The 20579-nt window shown below is 39.2% G+C and overlaps 1 protein-coding gene across 2 annotated transcripts in view; it reads left to right on the top strand.

Moving 5' to 3' along the window:
* OCA2 (OCA2 melanosomal transmembrane protein) overlaps nucleotides 1–20579 on the top strand; it is a 388170-nt gene that overhangs the window by 205515 nt on the left and 162076 nt on the right. For both annotated transcript variants that reach the window (XM_045070700.1, XM_045070701.1), the window contains 2 exons: nucleotides 11744–11803; nucleotides 12405–12509. In XM_045070700.1, the coding sequence (XP_044926635.1) occupies nucleotides 11744–11803; nucleotides 12405–12509 (165 nt within the window). The remainder of the gene's footprint in view (nucleotides 1–11743; nucleotides 11804–12404; nucleotides 12510–20579) is intronic.

The raw sequence follows: 20579 nt of genomic DNA, 5'->3' as shown, positions 1-20579 counted from the left end.
AGCTATTCTGACTGGTGTGAGGTGGTATCTCATTGTGGTTTTGATTTGTATTTCCCTGATGCCAAGTGATGTGGAGCATTTTTTCATGTGTCTGTTGGCCATCTGAATGTCTTCTTTGCAGAAATATCTGTTTATGTTCTCTGCCCATTTCTTGATTGGATTACTGGTTCTTTGGGTGTTGAGTTTGATAAGTTATTTATAGATTTGGGATACTAGCCCTTTATCTGATATGTCGTTTGCAAATATGCTCTCCCATTCTGTCAGTTGTCTTTTTTTTCCTTTGCTGTGCAAAAGCTTTTGATCTTGATGAAGTCCCAATAGTTCATTTTTGCCCTTGCTTCCCTTGCCTTTGGTGATGTTCCTAGGAAAAAGTTGCTGCGGCTGAGGTCGAAGAGGTTTCTGCCCACGTTCTCCTCAATGATTTTGATGAATTCCTTTCTCTCATTGAGGTCTTTCATCCACTTTGAATCTATTTTTGTCTGTGGTGTAAGGAAACGGTCCAGTTTCATTCTTCTGCATGTGGCTGTCCAATTTTCCCAACACCATTTGTTGAAAAGTCTATCTTTTTTCCATTGGACAGCTTTCCTGCTTTGTTGAAGATTAGTTGACCATAGAGTTGAGGGTCTACTTCTGGGTTCTCTATTCTGTTCCATTGATCTATAGATCTGTTTTTGTGCCAGGACCATACTTGATGATGACAGCTTTGTAATAGAGCATGAAGTCTGGAATTGTGATGCCACCAACTTTGGCTTTCTTTTTCAATATTCCTCTGGCTATTTGGGGTCTTTTCTGGTTCCATATAAATTATAGGATAATTTGTTCCATTTCTTAAAAAAAAATGGATGAGGTTTTGATAGGGATCGCATAAATGTGTAGACTGCTTTAAGTAGCAAAGACATTTTCACAATGTTTTTTCTTCCAATCCACGAGCATGGAACATTTTTCCATTTCTTTGTGTCTTCCTCAATTTCTCTCATGAATATTTTATAATTTTATGAGTACAGATTCTTTGTCTCTTTGGTTAGGTTTATTCCTAGGTATTTTATGGTTTTGAGTGTAATTGTAAATGGGACTGACTCCCTAATTTATCTTTCTTATGTCTTGTTGTTGGTGTAAAGAAATGTAACTGATTTTTGGGCATTGATTTTATATCCTGACACTTTACTGAATTCCTGTACAAGTTCTAGCAGATTTGGAATGGAGTCTTTTGGGTTTTCCACAGAAAGTATCATATTATCTACAAAGAGTGAGAGTTTGACTTCTTTGATAATTTAGGTGCCTTTAATTTCTTTTTGTTGTCTGATTGCTGAAGCTAGGACTTCTAGTACTATGTTGAATAGAAGTGGTGATAATGGACATCCGTGCTATGTTCCCAACCTTAGAAGAAAAGCTTTCAGTTTTTCCCCATTGAGAATGATATTTGCGGTGGGTTTTTCATAGATGGCTTTGATAACATTGAGGTCTATGCCCTCTATCCCTACACTTTGCAGAGTTTTGATCAGGAAAGGATGCTGTACTTTTTCAAATGCTTTTTCAGCATCTATTGAGCGTATCATATGGTTCTTGTTCTTTCTTTTACTAATGTATTGTATCACATTGATTGATTTGTGAATGTTGAACCAAATGCCGCCCTGGAATAAATCCCACTTGATCATAGTGAATAATCCTTTTAATGTACTGTTGGATCCTATTGGCTAGTATTTTGGAGAGAATTTTTGCATCTGTGTTCATCAAGGATATTGGGCTGTAATTCTCTTTTTTGATAGGATCCTTGTCTGGTTTTGGGATCAAGGTAAACTCATAAAATGAGTTTGGAAGTTTTCCTTCCATTTCTATTTTTTGGAACAGTTTCAGTAGAATAGGAATTAATTCTTTAAGTGTTTGGTAGAATGCCCCTGGGAAGCCATCTGTCCCTGGACTCTTGTTTATTGGGAGGTTTTTGATGACTGCTTCAATCTTCTTATTGGTTATGGGTCTGTTCAGGTTTTCTATTTCTTCCTGGTTCAGTTTTCATAGTTTATATGTCTCTAAGAATGCATCCATTTCTTCCTGATTGTCAAATTTGCTGGCATATAGTTGCTCCTAATATGTTCTTAATTGTTTTATTTCTTTGGTGTTGGTTCTAATCTCTCCTCTTTCCCTCATGTTTTTATTTTTTTGGTTCCTTTCTCTTTTCTTTTTGATAAGTCTGGCCAGGGGTTTATCAATCTTAATAATTCTTTCAAAGAACCAGCTCCTTTATGATTTCTCTTCTTCTGGGTTTAGGCTTTCTTTGCTGTTCTTTCTCCAGCTCCTTTAGGTGGAGGGTTAGGTTGTGTATTTGAGACCTTTCTTGTTTCTTGAGAAAGGCTTATATCACTATATGTTTTCCTCTCAGGATTGCCTTTGCTGTGTCACACAAATTTTGAACCCTTGTGTTTTCATTATCATTTGTTTCCATGAATCTTTTCAATTCTTCTTTAATTTCCTGGTTGAGCCATTCATTTTTTAGAAGGATGCTATTTAGTATCCATGTATTTGGGTTCTTTCCAAATTTCTTTTTGTAATTTAGTTCTAGCTTCAGAGCATTGTGGTCTGAAAATATGCAGGGAATGATCCCAATCTTTTGATACCAGCTGAGACCTGATTTAGGACCCAGGATGTGATCTATTCTGGAGAATGTTCCATGTGCACTAGAGAAGAAGTGTATCTTTTACTTTGGAATGGAATTTTCTGAATATATCTGTGATGTCCATCTGGTCCAGTGTGTCATTTAAGGCCTTTATTTCCTTGTTGATCTTTTGCTTAGATGATCTGTCCATTTCAGTGAAGGTAGTGTTAAAGTCCCCTACTAATATTGTATTATGGTAAATGTGTTTCTTTGATTTTGTTATTACTTGGTTTATATAGTTGGCTGCTCCCATGTTGGGGGCATAGATATTTAAAATTGTGAGATCTTCTTATTGGACAGACCCTTTGAGTATAATATAGTGTCCTTACTCATCTGTTTTTAGAGTTTTTGGCTTAAAATCTAATTGATCTTGTATAAGGATTGCCACCCAGCTTTCTCTTGATGTCCATTAGCATGGTAATTTTTTCCCACCCCCTCCCTTTAAATCTGGAGTTTTCTTTGGGTCTAGAGTGAGTTTCTTGTAGACAGCATATTGATTTTTTTTTAATGATACCCTATGTCCTTTGATTGAGGCATTTAGCCCATTTACATTCAGGGTAACTATTTGAAGATATGAATTTAGTGTCATTGTATTGCCTGTAAGGTGACTATTACTGTGTATTATCTCTGTTCCTTTCTGTTCTACTACTTTCAGGTTCTCTCTTTGCTGAGAGGACCCATTTCAATAATTCCTGTAGAGCTGGTTTGGTGTTTACAAATTCTTTCAGTTTTTGTTTGTCCTGGAAGCCTTTTATCTCTCCTTTTTTCAATGATAGCCTAGCTGGATATAGTATTCTTGGCTGCATGTTTTTCTTGTTTAGTGGCCTGAATATATCACGCCAGTTTTTTTCTGGCCTGCTAGGTCTCTGTGGATAAGTCTGCTGCCAATCTAATATTTTTACCATTGTATGTTATGGACTTCTTTTCCCTGGCTGCTTTCAGGATTTTCTCTTTGTCGCTAAGACTTGTAAATTTTACTAGTAGATGATGGGGTGTGGACCTATTCTTATTGATTTTGAGGGGGGTTTCAGCGCCTCCTGGATCTTGATGCTTATTTCCTTTGTCATTTTAAGGAAATTCTCTACAATAATTCTCACCAATATACCTTCTGCTCCCCTCTCTCTTTCTTCTTTTTCTGGAATCCCAATTATTCTAAGGTTGTTTCATTTTACAGTATCACTTATCTCTTGAATTCTCCCCTTGTGGTCCAGGAGTTGTTTGTCCCTCTTTTGCTCAGCTTCTTTATTCTCCATTATTTTGTCTTCTATATCACTAATTCTTTCTTCTGCCTCATTTATTCTAGCAGTAAGAGCCTCCATTTTTTTTTGAGCCTTCATGTTTGATTGCACCTCATGAATAGCTTTTTTTTTTTTATTTAAACTTGGTTAGATTTTAGTTCTTTTATTTCTCCAAAAAGTGCTTCTATTTCTCCAGACAGGGTTTCTCTAATACCTTCGATGCCTTTTTTGATCCTGGCTAGAACCTTGAGAGTCATCATTATGAACTCTAGATCTGACATATTACCAATTTCCATATTGATTAGGTCCTTAACATTTGATACTGCCTCTTGTTCTTATTTTTTTTTTAAGATTTTATTTATTTATTTGACAGAGAGATCATAAGTAGGCAGAGGGGCAGGCAGAGAGAGAGAGAGAGGAGGAAACAGGCTCCCTGCTGAGCAGAGAGCCCGATGCGGGACTCGATCCCAGGACCCTGAGATCATGACCTGAGCTGAAGGCAGTGGCTTAACCCACTGAGCCACCCAGGCGCCCTCTTGTTCTTATTTTTGTGCTGAGTTTTCCATCTTGTCATTTTATCCAGATAAGAATATATGAAGGTGCGAGTAAAATTCTAAAAAGGTGGCAAAGGCCCTAGGAAAATGTGCTTTAACCAAATCAGAAGAGACTTCAAATTGTGGGAAGAAGAAAGGGGGCAAAAAGAAGTTCAGGAAAGAGAAAAAAGAAAGAAAATTTAAAAAAAAAGGGAAAAAATATAAAACAGAAGAAATATATATATTAGGCTGGTGAATAGAACAGGGTCACCAACTTATTTTGGGGAGTATTTTGATCTTTTAGAAGAAACTACCTCCCAAAATTTTAAAGAAGGAAAAACATATATAAGGGTACACACAATGAAGGGATGGAATATGACTATAATGATGAAAAAGTTCTATTTTTAATTTCTTGAGGAATCTCCACACTGTTCTCCAAAGAGACTGCACCAACTTGCATTCCCACCAACAGTGTAAGAGGGTTCCCCTTTCTCCACATCTTCTCCAACACATGTTGTTTCCTGTCTTGCTAATTTTGGCCATTCTAACTGGTGTAAGGTGATATCTCAATGTGGTTTTAATTTGAATATCTCTGATGGCTAGTGATGGCTATCTTGTGTCTGATAGCCATTTGTATGTCTTTATTAGAGAAGTGTCTGTCCATATCTTCTGCCCATTTTTTGATATGATTTTCTGTTTTGTGTGTGTTGAGTTTGAGGAGTTCATTATAGAACCTGGATATCAACTTTTTGTCTGTACTGTCATTTGCAAATATCTTCTCCCATTCTGTGGGTTGCCTCTTTGTTTTCTTGACTGTTTCCTTTGCTGTGCAGAAGCTTTTGATTTTGATGATGTCCCAAAAGTTCATCTTCGCTTTTGTTTCCTTTGCCTTTGGAGACATATCTTGAAAGAAGTTGCTGTGGCTGATATCGAAGAGATTACTGCCTATGTTCTCCTCTAGGATTCTGATGGATTCCTATCTCACGTTGAGGTCTTTTATCCATTTTGAGTTTATCTTCGTGTATGGTGTAAGAGAATGGTCGAGTTTCATTCTTCTACACATAGCTGCCCAGTTTTCCCAGCACCATTTATTGAAGAGACTGTCTTTTTTCCATTGTATATTTTTTCCTGTTTTGTTGAAGATTATTTGACCATAGAGTTGAGGGGCTCTCTACTCAGTTCCACTGGTCTATGTGTCTGTTTTTATGCCAGTACCATGCTGTCTTGGTGATCACAGCTTTGTAGTAAAGCTTGAAATCAGGTAACGTGATGCCCCCGGTTTTATTTTTGTTTTTCAACATTTCCTTAGTGATTTGGGGTCTCTTCTGATTCCATACAAATTTTAGGATTATTTGCTTCATCTCTTTGTAGAATACCGGTGGAATTTTGATCATAATAGCATTAAAAGTGTAGATTGCTCTAGGTAGTATAGACATTTTAACAATGTTTATTCTTCCGATCCAAGAGCATGGAATGGTCTTCCATCTTTTTTGTGTCTCTTCAATTTCTTTCATGAGTGTTCTGTAGTGCCTCGAGTACAGATCCTTTACCTCTTTGGTTAGGTTTATTCCCAGGTATATTTTGGATCTTGGTGCTTCCCTATGACCCTGCCATTGCACTACTGGGTATTTACCCCAAAGATACAGATGTAGTGAAAAGAAGGGCCCTCTGTACCTTAATGTTTATAGCAGCAATGGCCACGGTCGCCAAACTGTGGAAAGAGCCAAGATGCCCTTCAATGGACGAATGTATAAGGAAGATGTAGTCCATATACACTATGGAGTATTATGTGTGGACGAATACCCAACTTTTGTAGCAACATGGATGGGACATGAAGAGATTATACTGAGTGAAATCAGTCAAGCAGAGAGAGTCAATTATCATATGGCTTCACTTATTTGTAGAGCATAACAAATAGCATGGAGGACATGGGGAGTTAGAGAGGAGAAGGGAGTTGTGGGAAATTTGAAGGGGAGGTGAACCATGAGAGACTATGGACTCTGAAAAACAATCTGAGGGTTTTGAAGGGGCAGGGGGTGGGAGGTCGGGGTACCTGGTGGTGGGTATTATAGAGGGCACGTATTGCATGGAGCACTGGGTGATATGAAAAAATAATGAATACTGTTATGCTGAAAAAAAAAAAGGGAACCAATTGTTGGTTATTGGAGAGGTCACGGATTGCATGGAGCAATGGTGTGGTGCAAAAACAATGAATACTGTTATGCTGAAAAGAAATAAAAAATTAAAAAAAAACAAAAATAGATGCAAAAGAATTTTTTTTTTTAATTTCTAAAAATGGAGTTGATAAGTTGGTTGGGAGACTAAAGAAAAAGAAAGTGGAGAGAATTTGTTCAGGCTGGAGACTAGAACAAAGGCCTGTGCTAGATTTACGGTATATTTTGATCTATTAGAAGAAGTTGTATCACAGATTTCTTTAGAGGAAAAAACACTAATGTGTATTCAAAAAATAAAGTTGGATACAATGAAGGATAAAATACGACTATAATAATGAAGGTTCAAGACAGATTTTTTGAAAGGTATTTTTAAGATAAACTAGTTAAAAAACATTAAAAGAGGAAAGAGTAAAAGTTAAAAAAATTTAGCATAAGAAAAAATAAAATTAAAAAAATTAATTAATTTTGCAAGACTAAAGAATCATTGGGAGAAAGCCATGAATTCCATGCCTTGCTTTCTCCTCCTCTGGAATTCTGCTGTTCTCCTCGGTAAGTGAACTTGGTCTTGGATGAATTTCTTGGAATCTTCTGGGGGAGGGTTCCGAGACACTTGATTCTCAAGTGTCTTTGTCCGAGACGGAATTGCCCCGCCCTTACCAGGGGCCAGGTTATGTAATCCGATAGGCTTCACTTTGGGGAACTTTTGTTCCCTGACTGCTTTCTGTAGAGTTCTGGAGGATGGGAATGAAAATGGCGGCCTCCCAATCTCCAACTCAGAGAAGGCAAGAGCTCAGGGCCCCAGTCCTCAGTGCACCCTCAGAGAAAAACACTCAATCACTCCCATCTCCCGGGCCTCCAGCTGCACTCTGAACCCATCCAGTCTGTGACCAATTGTCTCTGTCTCTGGCACACAGCCCCGCCTGGAGTCCCCCAAATCTGCAGATCCCTGTGCTCTTCCAGAGGGGTATCTTGGATCTTGTGGGGTCCCTACTTACAGAACAGTGGCCCTTGCCATGGATCACAATTGAAGGTAATCCCAAGAAGAGAGCTCACTCCTCAGCTCTGTCTCTGTAGCCAGCTTCCCCACTCTAATACCTGTGAACTCTGTGACACTCAGACACCCTGATCCTTCTTGACCCCACAGGAAGTGAGGTCCCTGCATGGGCTTCACGCCAGCTTAGCCTCTGGAGCAATGTCCCTCAGTGGATCTGACTTTTAAAAGTTCTGATTTTGTGCTCCATTGCTTTGCTAGTTGTCAGGAGCCAGACCCTCCCTCTGTGGTCTATCTTCCCGTTGCTTTGGATTCACTTCTCTGCCTGTCCTACCTTTCAGAAAGTGATCAATTTTCTGTTTCTAGAATTGCTTCTCTTCTTCTCTTTGATCTCCTGTTGGATTTGTAGGTGTTCAGAATGGCTTGATAAGCTACCTAGCTGATCTCCTGTTACCCGATGTCATCTCAGCCTGTTACTTCTCTGCCATCTTGACTTCTCCCCCAAGAGCAAGCTATACTTTCAATGCCATTCCAGCAAAAATTCCACTGGCATTCTTCAAAGTGCTGGTACAAACAGTCCTAAAATTTGTGTGGAACCAGAAAAGTCCCTGAGTTGCTAAGGAAATGCTGAAAAAGAAAAACACACAGCTGGGGCCATCATGTTGCCTGATTTCAAACTTTACTACAAAGCTGTGATCACCAAGACTGCATGGTGCTAGCAAAAAACAGACACACAGACCAATGGAACAGAGAGCCCAGATATGGACCCGCAACTCTATGGTCAAATAATCTTTGACAAAGCAGGAAAAAATACACAGTGGAAAAAAGACAATGTCTTCAATAAATGGTGCTTGAAAAATTGGAATGAAACTTGACCCATTCTCTTACACCATGCACAAAGGTAAACTCGAAATGGATGAAAGACCTCAATGTGAGGCAGGAATCTATCAAAATCTTAGAAGAGAACATAAGCAGTAATGTCTTCAACATTGGCCACAGCAACTTCTTTCAAGATATGTATCCAAAGGCAAAGGAAACAAAAGCAAAATGAACTTTTGGGACTTCATCAAGATAAGAAGCCTCTGTAAAGCAAAAGGAAACACTTAACAAAACAAAGAGGCAATTCATGGAATGGGAGAGGATATTCACAAATGACACTACAGACAAAGGACTGATATCCAAGATCTTGAAAGAACTCCTCAAATTCAACACCCAAAAAACAGATAATCATGTGAAATAATGGGTAGAAGATATAAGCAGACACTTCTCCAAAGAAGTGGAAAGGAGAATTGAAAGCCGGGGAGGAATCGGAGGGGAAGATGAACCATGAGAGAATGTGGACTCTGAAAAACAAATGGAGGACTTTAGGGGGGAGAAGTGTGGCACAATGGATGAGCCTAGTGGTGGGTATTAAGGAAGGCATGTATTGCATGGAACACTGCATGTTATATGTAAACAATGAATCTTGGAATACTACATAAAAAAAGCTAATGATGTATTTTATGGTGACTAACATAACACAATAAAAAAATCAGTTACTTTGATCTGAGTTATTAGATGTAATGTTCAAGTATTTTTAAAAATTTCCTTTATGTTCTTTTATACTGCATACCATGAATATTGGTATGTTGGTTAATTATATGACAATAAATATATAAATAGGTGGTTGTTTATAGGCACACATCAAGGTGTGGACATAATCCTGTGTATGTGTATGTACGTGTATATGTATGTGTATGTATACACACATATATAATCATCTCTATTTGATTTCTAGCAGGAAGGATTTTTTAAAAATTATGTTATGTTAGTCACCAAACATCATTAGTTTTTGATGTAGTGTACTATGATTTATTTGTATAGCAGTGCTCATTGCAACACATGCCTCCTTAAAACCCATCACCATGCTACCCTAATCTACACCTTCTACACCTCTGAAACCCTCAGATTTTTTCCCCAGAGTCCAGAGTCTCTCATGGTTCATATTCCCCTCTGATTTCCCTCCCTTCAGCTTTCCCTTCCTTCCCCTAATGTCCTCAGTGCTACTCCTTATGTTCCACATATGAGTGAAACCATATGATAATTGTCTTTCTCTGCTTGGTTTATTTCACTTGTCATTATCCCTTCCAGTTCCTTCCATGTCGATGGAAATGGTGGGTATTCATCCTTTCTGATGACAGAGTAATATTCCGTTGTGTATATAGACCACATCTTTATCCATTCATCTGTTAATGGGCGTCTTGTCTCCTTCCACAGTTTGGCTATTGGGAATATTGCTGCTATGAGCATTGGGGTGTATGTGCCCCTTATTTTAAGTTCATCTGTATCTTTGGAGTAAATACCTAATATTGCAATTGCTGGGTCATAGAGTAGCTCTATTTTTAACTTTTTGAGGAACCTCAATACTGCTTTCCAAAGTGGCTATACCAGTTTGCATTCCCACCAACAATGAAAAAGGGTTTCACATCCTCTCCAACATCTGTTCTTTCTTACCTTGTCAATTTTTGCCATTCTAACTTGTATAAGGTGGTATCTCATTGTGGTTTTGATTTGAATTTCCCTGATGGCTAATGATGTTGAGCATTTTTTCAGTGTCTGTTAGCCATTTGTATGTCTTATTTGGAGAAGAGTCTCTTCATGTCTTCTGCCTATTTCTTGACTTGATTATTCATTTTTTGGGTAGCAGGAAATTTTAATCTGTTTTAGACCTCTGGCTTTTCTTTCAATCAATAGTATAGAATGAAATAAAATGACCAATGTGATTGTGTTTTGCAAATTAAAATTTTTATTTATTTATGGATTATTATGAATTATTATGAGTGTTTCTTATCAAGTGGTCAGGGCTTATTTTGTGGCACTGTTGACACAGTCTGGAGACATTTTTCATTTTCACACTGGGGACTGGAAGCCAGGGATGTTAAACATCCCACAATGTATAGGATAACTGCTGCAATAAAGAATGATTTATTTCCTAAGGTCAACACTGTTGACTTGATTTATGAACAGTTTTATATAAATAGATTTATCTTTGTGGTTTTCTTGATATAATAGCATATTTGATTGAGAATTGTGATTTTAAAAAACCAACATTTTGTTTCCACAGCTTTTATTCACTTTTTCTAAAAGATTTTATTTATTTCTTTGACAGAGAGAGAGAGATCACAAGTAGGCAGAGAGGCAGGTAGAGAGAGAGGGGGAAGCAGGCTCCCTGCTGAGCAGAAAGCCCAATGCAGGGCTCGATCCCAGGACCCTGAGACCATGACCTGAGCCAAAGGCAGAGGCTTAACCCACTGAACCACCCAGGTGCCCCTTCCACAGCTTTTAAATGAGGGTTAACAAATAGCTCTACATGTGAGTAGAGGAGTTGTAAACATGTATTTAAACATGGTCTAGCTAAAGTTTTCAATATTTATAGTCATTCAGTGGTGACATCACAGTGTAAAGATCATACTTGAGAGGTGCAAGGAAGCTATGTCATGCCCATGTTTGGTTCTCTATTGGTGCTTACTGTCCAGGATTCATCATGAGCAGCAGAGCATCCCTTCCTTGGTTGGAACCAAGGTGGCAGCCTGAGCAAAACAGTTCTTGAACTCACCACCTTCATCTAATTTTCTTTCCTACCTTTCCTTGGACACAATTTTCTCAATTTGTCTAGTCTTGAGAAAATAGTTACATGCTTCAGTTAAATAGATCTTTTATTTTTTTCTTTGACAGTTACAAAAACCATGCATTTTCTTTGATTCTTCTAAAACTCTAACTATGATGTTGAACTTCAAAAATAAATTTGAAATGCAACTTACTTGAATGACCTACATAGAATGACATTTCTTTATGTACAGTTGAACAGTGCCCCTATACACCAATCTTAAAGAGATTAAAAAGCATTCCATTTGAATTTAAATTTAATGTGGACAGTAACACAAATCGATGAGAAATTCCTGCCTGTGGTATTGTGCTTTTTTTTCAGTGAATCTTCAGTGTGTTTACCTGATAGAAAATTATTTATAGACTGTGTACTTATGTTTGATCCTTCATAAGACATGAGAGCCTGAACTTGCCTTATGTTCACTTGTTTTCATTTTAAAGATTTTTTGAAAAAAAAATTTGCACATAATATTGGGGTTTTAAACTGATTCTCATATATCCATTTCTTCTAGGCACTGGCACATCTCCACTTATTAGAATATGTTGGAGAACAGACTGCTTTGCTAATAAAGGTACATTAAATACTGCAATAGAATGTGTTTCATCCACTGTTACTTTGATTTGTAAAAAAAAAAAAAATCTGGTTAAGAATATGTCACAGATTATGTAAAAATTATAGCAGGGAACATTTTTTTCCTGTGTAGCCTAGAAATGAGGGGAGATTGTTCCAAAGAATATATAATTATAGATGCATGCAATTTTGTTATTAGCCTTCAGTTAAAACTGTCTAAGAAGGAGAGCAAAAGGGACAACAGTGTTGATAAATGAATGCACAGACACAGGGCTCTGCCAGGAGGTAAGTTTTGTGTAATTAGTGTGTGCTGCCACAAAGAATGGGGTGACCCTTCTCCCCTCCCCAGGGGTATTGGCTTAGGTGTGGCTAGGAGTCATTCTCCTCAGTTTCTTGTAGACCTTGCTGAGGCTCATGGTATTAGCCAGGAAAGCCCAGGCTGGTCTTGTTTGTACACCTGGGTCTGCCTTGGTCTTCTCTTGTGTGAAAGGACGGACCAATAGCCCTGTGAGTTCCACGTGTCTTACCATCACCTCCTCAATGTATATGATTTATCAATGCCTCTGTGATATGTAGCACTGGTACTATCTGCTCCCTTCCAGATGGTCCCAGAGGATCAGCGTCTCACAACTGCCATCATCCTGGTAGTATGGGTTTCAGCCATTGCATCATCCTTGATTGACAACATCCCATTCACGGCAACAATGGTGAGTTGCACCATTCCTTCATCTGATAATGACCCGACTTTCAGCCTGGACATGATCTAGGCTCACCAGAGGAAGCAGAGAATGAACCTAGTCCCTTTGCTGCACTCATAGCTATAGAGGAAATTTGTGGCAAGTGTTGGGGCCAGCAGGGCCAGGAGTGCTGAGTCCACACTGTAGGCTGGAATCCATGGGCCTGCAGCTACAGTGGGTAGTACATCAGTAATTAGTTGTTTCAGGGTTAGCCCAACTGAGAGTTGCCACACCTCATGGAAAAAACAATGTTTATTTTTTTCTTTTTTAAAGAAAATTGTAAGATACCAAAGATAGGCTGGTTGAAGACAAGACATTCATTATTTATTTCCTGTGAAAACAGAATGTGTTCTAATTGGCTTGTGTGGCTTCTGGTGCTTGGCTTGGGCAGGATTTTGAGTTTTCTGTGTGGTCCTGACTGCAGCTGAAATTGGGATACATATTAGAGACCTTATACAAGGATGACTAGCCCAGTTTCTGCTGTCTTCTGACACTGCTGATAGGTGCATGGTAGAACTGTTAATTCCTGATGGACAATGTAAAGGCAGGAATGGGAGCTTGCATACAGGAACCTGGGATAATGTCATGAACAACTGAGGCCCCAGGTGTGCTAAACATGTGTGAATGCATGAAGACATGACTGGATTCTGGACAGGGGAATTTTCTCTGTTCTTGTGATGTCGAGGGCCCAACCATACTCCTGCACAACAGCCTATGCCAGGGGGCTTCCATGATATTCATCGTCTTGTAGCACATTGGCCCAAGCGAGTAGAGTGGAGAATCTGCAGTGAGGAGTAGGACAGTGCTTCTCTCTCTCACAGGACCTTAGGCTGAGCTGGCACTCAATGTTACTCACTCATTCCCTGAGATTGTCACCCAATTAACTCTCTACTAGCTACTATTCTTCCATGGTCCAGGTTCAGTAATTCTGAGCTCATTTTGTGCCTGTTATTTAGTCATGAAGTTCTGTGTTAGAGAAGTTGTACACATGTTGTTGAATGTCCTGGTATCGGCTCAGCAGGCACTGTCATGACTGGCTATGATGCTGTGGCCCCACAGAGGGCCAACAACAGTGGCATTTCTCAAGAAGACTAAAGCAGCTGGGCTCTGGGCTTCTGAAACACTGGACCAGCTTGTGTGTTCCTTCCATTCTCCAGATGAGGTAGTCTCCAGAAGACCCAACATGTGTGAACCCATGATGCTACACAGTGCAGCCACAGCAAACCCTAATCTGCCCTTGGGGCTCTGCATATTCATGAAGCTGCTATACCTGCCTCCTGGGGAAGCTTCTAGGTTTTAGGACCCAGATCCTCTCTGGGAGTGAATGAGAAGGTACCTATTGTTAGTAATGTAGGCCCCTCCATTTTCTAAAAATATGACACTTCTGATGTTTTTATTTTAACAGTTAATTTTATTACAGAATCATGGAGGATAGTATAATAAATATCTGTATGCTCACCACCCAAAATGAAGAAATTCAAACATTGTATTCTCTTCGCTTTGAGTTTTCTTGTTTTATTTTTTTATGTTTTTAAAAGATTTTTATTTATTTATTTGACAGACAAAGATCACAAGTAGGCAGAGAGGCAGGCAGAGAGAGAGGAAGGGAAGCAGGCTCCCCACTGAGCACAGAGCCCGATGCAGGTCTCAATCTCAGGACCCTGGGACCTGAGTTGAAGGCAGATGCCTCAACCCAGAACCCTGGGATCATGACCTGAGCTGAAAGCAGAGGCTTTAACCCACTGAGCCACCCAGGTGCCCCTGTTTGTTTTATTTTTAAGAAATAAAACAGACAAACATGACATTCTCTGTTGCATGCCTTAAACTCCAGGATCATGTCCATCCTTCCCTCTACTGAGAGGACTACCCTCATGAATCTAGGGCATATCCATTCACTTGATAGCTCACTATGGAGCAGACCAAAGGAAAGATCTTGGTTTATGTGAGTCAACATGGACAGACACCAAATGCTGAGAGACCAAAGATACAGTTATTGCATAAATTGGCATGCAGCTTTCTAAAACTGCCAAATCTGTTCTGTGACTCAGCAGGTTGGTGGGTGGTGTCTACAGTGGCTGTATCAGAGGAGAACATGGGGAGTCACACAGATTTTCACCTTAGTCTGGAGGGCCCAAACATGTCTGGCTGGTGGGTGGAATTTCATGTTGGTGACATTACAATGTTCTCAGCTTTGCTGTTTTCCTGGGGGCTGAACAAGAAGACCCAAGAGAATTTTATGGAAATACTATCAGGTCAATATGGGGGTAGAGATAGGTTTGCCTGCCTGTACCCATCAGAAATGCAGTAAACACACTGGAGCTGCAACCCAGGTTCCTGCTGCTGAGCATGCAGAGGAGAGCCTGTGTTTCAGCCCAACCTCATTCTTCTGTGAGAGCATGCTCTGGCCAAAGTCATTCTTCAGGTTAACAGGACACATGTCTGTAGAGATTTTAACATGTGTGGAAACTTAATTAAAAAGTGTCAGAAAGCTGGCAGATACATTCAGCATTTCCAATGACTAGTAATGCTGGCAGATGTGCTGGTGGGGAGATGGAGGCTGTGCCTGACAAGTTTGTGGGGCATTTACTCAAAATTTCTTTAGAAAATTATGAGCATGATTCCATTTTTCCAAGGCAGTTAGTTGGATAGACCAAACAAACAAACAAACAAACAAAACCCCATCTCTTTCTGGGTGGTGTCTTCTCTCCAGAGTGCATCTTTAAGTTGGAGGGCATTCCTCCAGTGTTCATACTGTCAACTGTGAGCTGAGCAGGGAGGAAGCACTATTCACCTTTATTCGTGACCTTTCTCTTCCTCCAATGGTCAGAATAGAACACTAAATAATTCAGAAAATGCAGAAGACTTAAATTCTAACTGGCAGGATCATGCCATTGAGTTTTTGCTTATTTCACAGTGTCCAGAGTCAAAAGAACTAGATCATAGATGGGTTTATCTCTCTAATTTGGCTGGATGGGGCTTTAGTGAAGATTAAAACACAAGCACAGCCAGACTTTGGAAGAGCACCCCAGGGCTTTTTGGGGATTAGATTTGTTCCTTTAAATTTTCCTTATTCATTGAGCTTTCCCCTTCATTTTGACTTTTGTTTATCTTTAATGGTAATACTATTAAACAATATTTAACATTAGTAGATCAACTTAATATTGCTATTTCATCGTTGTTTAGGGCAATCAGAACAGACACGGAGCCTCTGAAGCAGGAAGCTTGAAGCCCCCGTTTCTTCTTACTCTTTGTGTCATTGTTAATTTCTCACTTGCTTGGGACAGGGTGCGACCCAAATGGCTGGAGCATGAGAGGCACTGGAGGCTTTTGACAGTGGCTGTCCACCAGTTGTTTGGAAATATTTCCTTTTTGTTTTGTTTTGTCTTTAATTTTTAATTAATTAATTATTTTTTCCTTCCTTTTTTAAAAAAAATTTATTTCTTATTTATTTTCAGCATAACAGTGTTCATTATTTTTTCACATCACCTAGTGCTCAATGTAATCTGTGCCCTCTATAATACCCACCACTTGGTACCGCAACTTCCCACACCCCCGCCACTTCAAACCCCTCAGATTGTTTTTCAGAGTCGATAGTTCACCTTCCCTTCCAATTTCCCCCAACTCCCTTCTCCTCTCTAACTCCCCATGTCCTCCATGCTATTTGTTGTGCTCCACAAATAAGTGAAACCATATGATAATTGACTCTCTCTACTTGACTTATTTCACTCAGTATAATCTCTTCCAGTCCCGTCCATGTTGCTACAAAGTTGCGTATTCATCCTTTCTGATGGAGGCATAATACTCCATAGTGTATATGGACCACATCTTCCTTATCCATTTGTCCATTGAAGGGCATCTTAGTTCTTTCCACAGTTTGGTGACCGTGGCCATTGCTGCTATATACACTGGGGTACAGATGGCCCTTCTTTTCACTACATCTGTATCTTTGGGGTGAATACCCAGGAGTGCAATTGCAGGGTCATAGGGAAGCTCTATTTTTAATATCTTGAGGAATCTCCTCACTGTTCTCCAAAGAGGCTGCACCAAATTGCATTCCCACCAACAGTGTAAGAGAGTTCCCCTTTCTCCACATCCTCTCCAACACATGTTGTTTCCTGTCTTGCTAATTTTGGCCATTCTAACTGGTGTAAGGTGATATCTCAATGTGATTTTAATTTGAATCTCCCTGAGGGCTAGTGATAATGAAAATTTTTTGATGTATCTGATAGCCATTTGTATGTCTTCATTGGAGAAGTGTCTGTCCATATCTTCTGCCTAATTTTTGATATGATTTTCTTTTTTGTGTGTGTTGAGTTTGAGGAGTTCATTATAGATCCTGAATATCAACCTTTTGACTCTACTGTCATTTGCAAATATCTTCTCCCATTCCGTGGGTTGCTTCTTTGTTTTCTTGACTGTTTCCTTGCTGTGCAGAAGCTTTTGATTTTGATGAAGTCCCAAGAGTTCATCTTCGCTTTTGTTTCCTTTGCCTTTGGAGACATATCTTGAAAGAAGTTGCTGTGGCTGATATCGAAGAGATTACTGCCTATGTTCTCCTCTAGGATTCTGATGGATTCTTGTCTCACATTGAGGTCTTTTATCCATTTTGAGTTTATCTTCGTGTATGGTGTAAGAGAATGGTCAAGTTTCATTCTTCTACATATAGCTGTCCAATTTTCCCAGCACCATTTATTGAAGAGACTGTCCTTTTTCCACTGTATATTTTTTCCTGTTTTGTCGAAGATTATTTGACCATAGAGTTGAGGGTCCCTATCTGGGCTCTCTACTCTGTTCCACTGGTCTATGTGTCTGTTTTTATGCCAGTACCATGCTGTCTTGGTTTTCACAGCTTTGTAATAAAGTTTGAAATGAGGTAACATGATACCCCCAGTTTTATTTTTGTTTTTCAATGTTACCTTAGCGATTTGGGGTCTCTTCCGATTCCATACAAATTTTTGGATTATTTGCTCCGTCTCTTTGAGGAATACCGGTGGAATTTTGATCAGAATGGCATTAAAAGTATAGATTGCACTAGGCAGTATAGACATCTTAAAGATGTTTATTCTTCCGATCCAAGAGCATGGAATAGTCTTCCATCTTTTTGTGTCTTTTTCAATTTCTTTCATGAGTGTTGTAGTTCCTCGAGTACAGATCCTTTAGCTCTTTTGTAAGGTTTATTCCCAGGTATCTTATGGTTCTTGGTGCTATAGTAAATGGAATCGATTCTCTAATTTCCCTTTCTGTCTTTTCATTGTTAGTGTATAAGAAAGCCACTGATTTCTGTACATTGACTTTGTATCCTGCCATGTTGCTGAATTGCTGTATGAGTTCTAGTAGTTTGGGGGTGGAGTCTTTTGGGTTTTCCATATAAAGGATTATGTCATCTGTGAAGAGAGAGAGTTTGACTTCTTCATTGCCAATTTGGATACCTTTTATTTCTCTTTGTTTTCTAATTGCTGTTGCTAGGACTTCTAATACTATGTTGAACAAGAGTGGTGAAAGTGGGCATCCTTGTCTTTTACCTGATCTCAATGGGAAGGCTGCAAGCTTTTTCCCATTGAGGATGATATTTGCTGTGGGTCTTTCATAGATAGATTTTATCAAGTTCAGGAATGTTCCCTCTATCTCTATACTTTGAAGTGTTTTAATCAGGAACGGATGCTGGATTTTGTCAAATGCTTTTTCTGCATCAATGGAAAGGACCATGTGGCTCTTCTCTCTTCTCATATTAATTTGTTCTATCACATTGATTGATTTGCGAATGTTGAACCATCCTTGTAGCCCAGGGATGAATCCCACCTGGTCATGGTGGATAATTTTTTTTTTAATTTAATTTTTTATTTTTTATAAACATATATTTTTATCCCCAGGGGTACAGGTCTGTGAATCACCAGGTTTACACACTTCACAGCACTCACCAAAGCACATACCCTCCCCAATGTCCATAATCCCACCCCCTTCTCCCAATCTTTTTAATGTGCTGTTGGATCCTGTTTGGTAGGTACTTGTTGAGAATCTTAGCATTCATATTCGTCAGTGATATTGGTCTGAAATTCTCCTTTTTGGTAGGGTCTTTGCCTGGTTTGGGGATCTTGGTAATGCTGGCTTCATAGAAAGGGTCTGGAAGTTTTCCTTCTGCCTCAGTTTTTTGAAACAGCTTCAGGAGACTAGATATTATTTCTTCTTTGAAAGATTTTAGAATTCCCAGGGAATCCGTCAGGTCCTGGGCTCTTGTTTTTGGGAGGTTTTTAATCACTGCTCCAATCTCGTTACTAAATATTGGTCTATTCAGGTTGTCCATTTCTTCCTGGTTCAATTTGGGGAGTTTATAGTTTTCCAGAAATGCATCCATTTCATCTAGGTTGCTTAGCTTATTGGCATATAACTGTTGATAATAACTTCTGATGATTGTTTCTACTTCCTTGGTGTTAGTTGTGATCTCTCCCTTTTCACTCATAATTTTATGAATATGGGCTTTCTCTGTTTTCTTTTGGATTAGTGTGTCCAATGGTTTATCAATCTTATTGATTCTTTCAAAAAAACCAGCTTCTAGTTTCATTGATACGTTCTACTGTATCTCTGGTTTCTACCTCATTGATCTCAGCTCCAATCTTGATTATTTCCCTTCTTATGTGTGGAGTTGGTTTGATTTGTTGTTGATTCTCCAGTTCTTTAAGGTGTAGAGACAGCTGGTGTATTCTGGGTTTTTCAATTTTTTGGGGGGGAAGCTTGGATGGCTATGTATTTCCCCCTTAGGACTGCCTTTGCTGTATCCCATAGGTTTTGGACCGAAGTGTCTTCATTCTCATTGGTTTCCATGAATTGTTTCAGTTCTTCTTTGATATCCTAGTTGATCCAAGCATTCTTAAGCAAGGTGGTCTTTAGCTTCCAGGTGTTTGAGTTCCTTCGGAACTTTTCCTTGTGATTGAGCTCCAGTTTCAAAGCATTGTGATCTGAGAATATGCAGGGAATAATCTCAGTCTTTTGGTATCGATTGAGTCCTGATTTGTGACCCAGTATGTGGTCTATTCTTGAGAAGGTTCCATGTGCACTTGAGAAGAATGAGTATTCTGTTGTTTTAGGGTGGAATGTTCTGTATATATCTATGAGGTCCATCTGGTCCAATGTGTCATTCAATGCTCTTGTTTCTTTATTGATTTTCTGCTTCAATGACCTGTCTGTTTCTGAGAGATGTGTGTTAAGATCTCCTACTACTAGTGTATTCATATCAATATGACTCTTTATCTTGATTAACAGTTTTCTTATGTAATTGGCTCCTCCCATATTGGGGGCATAGATATTTACAATTGTTAGATCATCTTGGTGGATATTCCCTTTAATAATTACGTAGTGTCCTTCTGTGTCTCTGACTACAGTCTTTAGTTTAAAATCTAATTCATCTGATGTGAGAATTGCTACCCTGTCCTTCTTTTGAGGCCCATTGGCATGAAAGATGCTTCTCCATCCCTTCACTTTCAGTCTGGGTGTATCTTTAGGTTCAAAATGGGTCTCTTGTAGACAACATATGGGTGGGTCCTGTCGTTTTATCCAATCTGCAACCCTGGGCCATTTTATGGGCGCATTTAGGCCATTCACATTGCGAGTGATTATTGATATATATGGTTTTATTGACATCGTGTTACCTTTGAAGCCTTTCTTTCTGTATATTGTCTCTATATTTCTGTTCAATGCTATTCTTAGGATTTTTCTCTTTTATAGAACCCCCCTTAATATTTCCTGCAGTGTCGGCTTGGTGGTTGCATAGTCTTTTAAGCCTTCCTGGTCTTGGAAACTCTTTATCTCTCCATCCATTTTGCATATCAGTCTTGCTGGATCAAGTATTCTTGGCTGCATGTTCTTCTCATTTAGTGCCCTGAATATATCTTGCCAGCCTTTCTGGTTTGCCAGGTCTCTGTGGACAGGTCTGACGGTATTCTGATGGGCTTTCCTCTGTACATAAGGAGCTTCTTTGTCCTAGTGGCTTTCAAGAGATTATACCTACAATTATGATTCCCCAATTTGACTATCAGGTGTTGTGAT

The sequence above is a fragment of the Mustela putorius genome, unplaced genomic scaffold (assembly GCF_011764305.1).
Source record: "Mustela putorius furo isolate JIRA1106 unplaced genomic scaffold, ASM1176430v1.1 tig00003972_pilon_pilon_pilon, whole genome shotgun sequence".
Classification (NCBI taxonomy): domain Eukaryota; kingdom Metazoa; phylum Chordata; class Mammalia; order Carnivora; family Mustelidae; genus Mustela; species Mustela putorius.
Note: the sequence above shows the minus strand (reverse complement) of the source record. Positions and strands in the feature narration are given on the sequence as shown.